The following is an 8,455-nucleotide window of genomic DNA, read 5'->3' on the forward strand; positions in this document are numbered from 1 at the left end:
TGGGTTTTCCCTGTATAATGACAGAGCCCCAAGTCCGACCGAAACATCATATCGTCTCCAACGTGGTATTGACGTACAAAAGCGAGGTAATCTTGAATATAGCTTTCAAAATTTGGACGTGAAGGAGAAGGTTATTAGCAATTCTCAGAAGACAAATAAATGTTTATTTCCTCCAGATCTTTATCGTCTACTTCAACACAAGTGTTGTGAGCCCAGCGCCCACAGATCTGGCTGCCCAGCCAAGGTTCCGACGATGCCAGCAAATTGTTGTTAACATCACTACAATATAAGCAAATGGCATCTTCGTCATTGTTCTTTTGTTTTTTGGTTGAGTGTTTGGTATTTTATTAGCATTCTTTTGAGACGAGGATGATTAGAATTGGATATTTTCCCCAGCTATTTCAAAATTTATTTATCAGTATTCAAATTGTGTGTCTTTTTGTTTTTAACTGCCAATTGGCATGCTAGATTGATTGTTGTTAGTCCAAAAAGACACTATTCCATATCTTTCAGGTAGGTTTCACCGTCTTGTTAGGTGTAAATATAGATTTTTTCGGGCCTAAAGGTAAACCAATAATAACTTCAACCCCATCCTTAGTTTTCTTAACATATCGCTCTGAAATAGTCTCAGGCACTGCGTATGCAGAATCAGCTTTTTCTGTGCTTCATTTCTTTGCTTAAAACTTTATCTACAGCTATTTTCATGGAATCTATCGATCATTTTCTTTTTTTGGTTTTTTTCTTGTAAGTACGTACCATGATTTTACCTAAAAAAATAAAAAATCAATGTTATTTATTGAGAAACTTAAATGAACTTAAAGCCACAACCTCAGACGGCCATCTTGTCTCATAGAGTCACTCTGAACAAAAAAAGTAAAATGTTTCCGATTCTTATAAACTTACCATATCAAAATAAACGAAACTATTAAGCAAAGATCAAAAAGACATAAATGCGTTCATAATTACCTTAAAATAATGACTTTTAACCTTATAAAAAATTTTTTAGACGACGCCATCTGAAAGTTGGTCGTTCTGTATTCATTTACATAACAAAAGTTGCGTTTTGTGTGTTCCATGTAGTGATAATGACAGTTCCGTACTGGAAAACGCTTTCGGGACGTTCTGGAGTAGACAACTTTAACTTCCTTAAATGTGACTCTAGCTACTTGTTGACAGTTGACAGTTGACAGTTTCACTTCGATGATTTTATGAATTTCTTTATCTAATCTGATATGATTTGTATATTCGAAAATGCATAATTTTAGATTTGATGCATCTATAGATATCTTATTTCAGATTTTTTCTATGATAATTATTATGGCTTGCGATAAAGTTACCGAAAGGGCAGATACCTTAATCCAAACATGTATCAACACATTAGCAGAAGACGAAGCTCTAGATTTGGCAACTATAAAAAAAGCGTTAGTTCCAAAGTTTACAGCAGCGGGATTTTTTGAAATAAACCGAAACATACTACCAACTTTTCACTTCAATGTATCTATATATTTAATAATAATTTTACAGTTCAGAGCCGCCAACGAATCTACTTTTTATTGATAGATAGGCACTTGGACTTAAATTATTCACTTATTAATAAAGCTCTTAATATAAATACTTGGTAAGTTTTATTCGTAATCAAAATCCAACGGGCTCAACCTAGTTTACGAAGAGATTTTCTTCAACGGGTTAGATTTTGTGAATGGTTAATGAATGAATGACGAGAATCCCCATGAGATTATGAAGAACCATTTTCAAAATGTTTTTCCAGTGTACCCATGGATTAATATTGTAGAGAAGTTAATTGGGTCACATTCTCTGGCTCAGTCATTGAATGGAATTTCTCGAAAATGATCTCCCTGAACTACTTGAAGACAATATGAGACAAAGCTATTGATTCCCGACCGATGGTGCTCCAGTACACTTTAGTTGGACTGTTAGGCTAGATGCAACATGTCCCAACCGTTGGATTCAGTCAGGAATGTCCCATTATTGGCCTCCTCGATTTCTAGAGTTGAATCTTTGTGATTTGTGTTTATGGGGTTACTTGGGGTGCGTCAATACACATCATCATCAAACGATAATCGATTTAATCGATATCAATCGATATGATTTGAAATAGTTAAACGTTATGTTCTAAAATGACATCAACTAACGTGAATCGATAACAATCGACGCAAATAGACATCAGTCGACATCGATCAACATCAAATGAGAATTCAATTGATGTCAATCGATATGATTTAGAAAAGTTTGATTCTAAATGACCTGAAATGATTTGAATTGACGTGAATCGATATCAATCTGCGTCAATACACATCATCATCAAATGATAATCGATTTAATCGATATCAATCGATATGATTGGTAATAGTTAAGCTCTATATGTTCTAAAATGACATCTACTGACGTGAATCAACGCCAATAGACATCAGTCGACATCAATTAACATCAAATGACAATTCAATTGATATCAATCGACATGATTTGAAAAGTTAGGTTCTGAATGACTTGAAATGATATGAATTGACGTGAATCGATATCAATCGACGTCAATAGACATCAGAGATGACAGATGACAGACGACAGAGTCTAGACGACACCCATAGTTGATATCAACGATTTGAATCGTATAAATTTAGAAACACCTTGTTTATAATGTTCGCAATTTTGAATGTATATCCTACAATGTGAACACTTTGTTTTGCTGCTACATTTTCTAAATGTGTGCTAATACAAATCACTGATATTTATCTGTTTTTTTTTTTCTGTTATTTCGTACAACTGAAAAAACTTTAATCTAAAATCTTTTCGTCACTTTGGTTCATTGATTGTTTGTTTATGAAGGAACTCGCAATCTTGTGATACAATTTTCATTTGAATTTCGAATAAAGTAATATCAAAAATTCACTATTTTATTATTTTGTCAAATTTAGTTTCACTTTTTTTAGTTTCTATTATAATCTAAGCTATACAGATATCACATACGTATTTATCAAGCTGGGCGGGAGATTCGAAGACCTTGATATGAATTTAGACTTTAATATAATATTTTAAACTAATATCGTTTAGCCAATAACTGAATCAACCCATTAAATTTTGTTAACAATAAACTAAAAGTAAAGATACGTTGTCACAACCACCTTGGAGGCGATTGTACTTTTACATGAAATTTTAAATGTTTTGAATTTTATGCATAAGTATTATTCAACGGATGGTTATTATTAAATGTTAATGACACACAATTTTTTTTTTTGGTGGGATGAAACCATTGGTATAAAAAGATACGTCTTCTCAACGGGGTAGTTAGTTCTTTTTAAACACTACTCACGTAATACAACTCAAGATGAAGCATATGGTACGTAAACAGTGATTTGTGAACGAGTGAAGTGTCAAACATATTTATTTTATAATTAACTATTGATAAATTGATCACTAAGTACGTAAAATTATCCATAAACATTGATAAATTGGAAATAGTAGAGAAATTTCCATGTGAAATGTTAAGAAACATAAATTTAAATTGGAAAAGGTTCTAGAACGATCAACACGTTTTGTAGCAGTTGATTTCAGCTTTAAAAAACATTCTGTGATCTTGAATCTTGAATCTTGAATCTTGAATCTTGAATCTTGATTCTTGAATCTTGAATCTTGAATCTTGATTCTTGAATCTTGAATCTTGAATCTTGAATCTTGAATCTTGAATCTTGAATCTTGAATCTTGAATCTTGAATCTTGAATCTTGATTCTTGAATCTTGAATCTTGAATCTTGATTCTTGAATCTTGAATCTTGAATCTTGAATCTTGAATCTTGAATCTTGAATCTTGAATCTTGATTCTTGAATCTTGATTCTTGAATCTTGAATCTTGAATCTTGATTCTTGAATCTTGAATCTTGAATCTTGAATCTTGAATCTTGAATCTTGAATCTTGAATCTTGAATCTTGAATCTTGAATCTTGAATCTTGAATCTTCTATATAATACACAAGATATTTGATTGTTTGCGATTGTGAACTAGATCACATACGGATTTTATTATATTTTGAATGAGTGAATAGCGAAAGCAATGAATATAATTAAAGTGAATGTAATCGAAATTGTCCTTTTCGTATTGATACAAAATTATAGCGGACAAGATTATATGCAGAAAAAGTTAGGATTTTGAAAAGTTACATAACAATGGACGTTTCAGGTATGTTAAAAGATGCTAAAAAAAAGAAAGAATGTATTATGACACGTTAAATATCAAATATTTCATATTATATCGAAATTATTTACGTCGAAAGTGGTAAAATCAGTCCAAAGCATTTCTAATCTCATTTTCTATTACCTTTGAAATAGGTACGTTCAATTATTCGATTATATTCGATTATATGAACGATTTCAATCGATTTTAAACTATCAATCGAATGTAAAGTTCGATTCACAATATACTATAATACTTTATCTAATCAAATTTTATAACCAATAAGGGAACGTTCCAATTCTAATTGGAATTTAGCTTCGTTCGATCTTAACACGTTAAGTAGCGATGATATAGGGACTGTACGACGTATTTTATTTCATCTTCTCCTCGGCCGAAGGGACCGTACTTGAATATATTTTACAGTTTGGTTAGACAGTCCTGGATCATAGAAACATTACCCTACACTTGATCCATTCGATTTTTTTGCAAGATCTTCAACTCCATTGTAATACAGAAAACTTCACTTTTCATATTTTGTCGCTTTTTCCAACATAATCCAAAAAATATTTGATTAATTTTTTCTATTTGTGCTACTTCACGATCTCATCTAATATTTCTCAAAACACATCGTACATTTTTGTACCCTTTACATAAAAACATGAATCATCGTTGATAAGGATAAAAAAGCCAACAATTTCGAATGAAAAGTACAAAATATGATGCTTTTTGTCTATATTACCGCTCTGGGCACCGGGGAAAGTTTTAGCGTTAAAATTTCCCTCGGGTCCACAAAAAAGCATCATTTTTTCGCACTTCTTATTTCAAATAAATTTTTCCTTGGATCCACACTTCATTTGGAGCGTAAATTTTTATAAACTTCGTAGAATCAAACTTGTTTCGTATCGTATCTCTTGATACAACTTATTTTCCAGATATTTGTTTTTGTTGCACTCATCGGTATTACTTTGGGGCAACAGGTGAAGCAAGATGAACCAATCAAGATCGTACGATTAGAAAATGAAGGTGTAAACGCCGATGGATCTTATAGATGGAAGTAAGTAATATCACACTTTTTGTTAATATATTTTCATCATAATCCAACCAAATGAGAAAGTAAGGTAATTTAAATAACTGGAAATGGATTCGAATTGTAGAAATTACCAGAAAAATATTCAATAACAGTGTTAAGTGTTAACTTCGATGTTTAAATTAACTTTGGTTTCCACAGTTTTAGTATCCGAACAGTAATTAGAGATATTATAATCAAAATTGATGCGTAGGCATTTCTTCAGTTGTCATAATTATCATCCCTAATGGGGTTACACTGCAATCATGCTCTTAAAATCCTCTTGTTGGGGTGGCGCTTATTTTCCACCACAATTTCCCATTTCGTGTCTTTTCCTGTCAGTTTATAACTTCTACTCTGCTTGGATAATCTTCCATCCCTTTTAACCATTTTGTCCTAGACCTGCCGCGTAATTTTCTACCCCTGCATCATATTAGATGGTATAGATTTGTTCGTCAGCTAAAACTCGGTCTCATCATCGTTCTGATTATATTTCTTTCCATTTTTCTCATGTTTTCTTAATCATTTCTTGTTAGTCATTATTTCCAGCTGAGTACATCATCACTGGTCTAATCATCGTTTCAATTATATTGATCTTCGTTCGTTTTGTGAGTAGTTTTCTTTTTAATAATTTCCTATTAGCATCGAAGGCTCTATTAATAATGTTGATAGAATCTTATCTTTATTGGAATCCTTTCCTTAAACTAAATCTTCCTGATTAGTTGGTATATTCTTTCTCGAAGTTTGGATCCTCTATACTTTATCAGTTCTACGCTTATTTCATCTATACCGGGTGCTTTCTTTCCTTGATCATTCTCCTCCTGTTCCTCGTCCTCGTTCTGTGTCTGTTTCAGTTAGAAAATCCTTAAAGTAATCAACCCATCAGTTGTCGTACACGCTTGTATTATGATTTCGGATTCATTCACGAATAAATCCCCCAATTCCTTTCGTGTTTTGTTACAGCTTTGAATCTGCCAATGGAATAGTTGCTGAAGAGCAAGGTTCCATTAAGGAAGTCGAGGAAGGTCCAGGACCAGATGTTCAAGGACAAGTACAATACACCGCTCCAGACGGTTCTCCAATTTCTCTTTCTTACATCGCTAATGAAAACGGTTTCCAACCTCAAGGTAGTCATCTACCAACTGCACCGCCAATACCCGAAGACATTTTGAAAGCTTTAGAATACAAAGCGGCACATCCCGAAGAAGACAATTTATAAAATACAGAAAATTTATATATATTTAATTGTGTTGTACACAAATTTTTTCAATAAAAAATATTCATTCTAATAGATAGTTGTTTAATTGGTTGATACAAAAAATTATTGCTGATTAAAAGCTCTCCGTCCTTTAAGTAGTAAAGGAATTTCATAAAACTAAATTTTAATTACCTGGAATAGAATATATATTTTTTTGGCTTATGACCATCACATCTGTTGCAAACAGGTGATGACAGTATGAATAAAAAAGTCAGTCATCTACTGCGAGCGAAATCGGTTAGTTGTCAGCTGAGGTTTTGTGTTGTCAGAGTTCTAAGTTCGGAATCAGATGAATCTGATGGTTTTGATGATATCACTGCAGTGGTTATAAAGAAGAAAAGAAAAAAAAATGGATAAGAACTTTTATGCAGACACGAGAACAAATTTCACAAATTAATAAATGACCTAGACGATGTTGAGCTCAAGAACTATAGCAGAGTCAGTCGAGAATAAATTTGGGAATTACACGAATTCATGGCGAGTGATATTCAAATGGAAAACACAAATTTTCGGCAAGCAATAAGTACTAGCAATCTGCTTGCCACATTCTTTTGTAATTTGTTCCCAAAGATTCAATTTTAAATGAGCATCACTACACTCTTTTGAACTGGTGTCGTATAGCATAGTGTGTCCTGTTATTGCATTGATCTTAAGGTATACTCCTCTAGAAATTGCTCCTCGGATCATGCAGGAACCATCTCCATAAGCACTCCGCTCTTCGAAACAGTTCTGGTCTCATCCGAGAGCAGAGCAGATCCCCATTGTTCCAAAATCCAATTCAGATGATCCAGTCCAAAACGCATGCTTGCTCACCGTTGAACTGGAGTAAGTTATTGAACAATCGCAGGTGTTTTGGGGGTCAGATTATTTTCTTGCAGTCCACTGACTAATAATCATGAAGCTGATAAATAATTAATACAGTTAAAGATAAAAGTTTACAGAGGGATGATTTCTATGTTAGGTTAGGTTTTCATCGGTCGAGATAACTGGGACTACGACCTGGAATATAATTTCTAGAGTGCTCCTTTCTTGTCATGGTGATGTGCAAGCTCATTATTAGTGATTAGTGTAAGAGGGAAGCCATATAAAAGGTATAGAGATATACAGGGGAATCAAAGACAAGTATTTCTTCATTAATACTGCGTATACTACAATATAATTACAATTAATCGAAGATTTGGCACTATTTTTGATGCGAACATATTGTAGATTGGACGTAACTTACTTTGTTGTTTATAAAGCTTCTCTTTAAGAATGATTTGACCTTTAATACATCGTATTTTCTTGGTATTATTTGATTTAGTAACCGGTTTTATTTAGGGATTCCAAGAGATTAATTTTTTGTATAATGATGTTGTTTATCTATACTTTGAAACGATTCACTGATTCTGAAAATTAATTATTGTAATGCGGACCTGGAGAAATTGATTACTATTCATTTTGCGGTGGAGTATCTCTTATCTGTTCGGTACTTTTTATGTTCCCTACCCATTATTTACTTGATTTATCGTTCGGCGTTACCTTCTATTTTCTATACATTTACAGAATTTAAACGATGATCTATCGATGAACATAACATTATACAGTCATCAACAATTTTATCTAGTTTCTTATTAACAATACATAAACATTATGTAATATTGAAGAACGCGAAATAAATTTATTACATTTTTTTTTCAATAAGAAGTAGTTATGAAAAAGTTATGTTATACCTATTTATGTGTCGTAACCTTGAAAAAATCTTCATATCAATTAGATAAAGCAATTGATTAAATATAAATGGTCGCTTCTATATATTTATAGGAATTAAATGATGTTACGAAATATGAATAAATACCAAGAGGATGACACTATTTTTTTCTCTTGACCAGTACCTGATAAAATATTCATGATAAATGACATGATGTTTTATTGGTTTGATTATTTACCGATGAATGTTTTATAAT

General features: G+C 32.4%; 1 protein-coding gene across 1 annotated transcript; it reads left to right on the plus strand.

The window, feature by feature from the left end:
* Nucleotides 1-3,317: 3,317 nt before the first annotated feature.
* LOC130899933 (endocuticle structural glycoprotein SgAbd-1-like) lies at nucleotides 3,318-6,540 on the plus strand. The gene is made up of 3 exons (XM_057810129.1): nucleotides 3,318-3,355; nucleotides 5,118-5,239; nucleotides 6,215-6,540. Exons 1-3 carry the CDS (start codon nucleotides 3,344-3,346, stop codon nucleotides 6,468-6,470), a joined length of 390 nt encoding a protein of 129 aa, XP_057666112.1. The 5' UTR covers nucleotides 3,318-3,343; the 3' UTR covers nucleotides 6,471-6,540.
* The last annotated feature ends 1,915 nt before the right edge of the window (nucleotides 6,541-8,455 follow it).

The sequence above is a fragment of the Diorhabda carinulata genome, chromosome 12, assembly GCF_026250575.1.
Source record: "Diorhabda carinulata isolate Delta chromosome 12, icDioCari1.1, whole genome shotgun sequence".
NCBI classification, from domain to species: Eukaryota; Metazoa; Arthropoda; class Insecta; order Coleoptera; family Chrysomelidae; genus Diorhabda; species Diorhabda carinulata.

Bases quoted from the DNA above. Each gene is read 5' to 3' on its own strand.
- LOC130899933 (XM_057810129.1), top strand. The intron at 5,240-6,214 runs GTAAGTAATATC...GTTTTGTTACAG, and splicing joins GATGGATCTTATAGATGGAA to CTTTGAATCTGCCAATGGAA.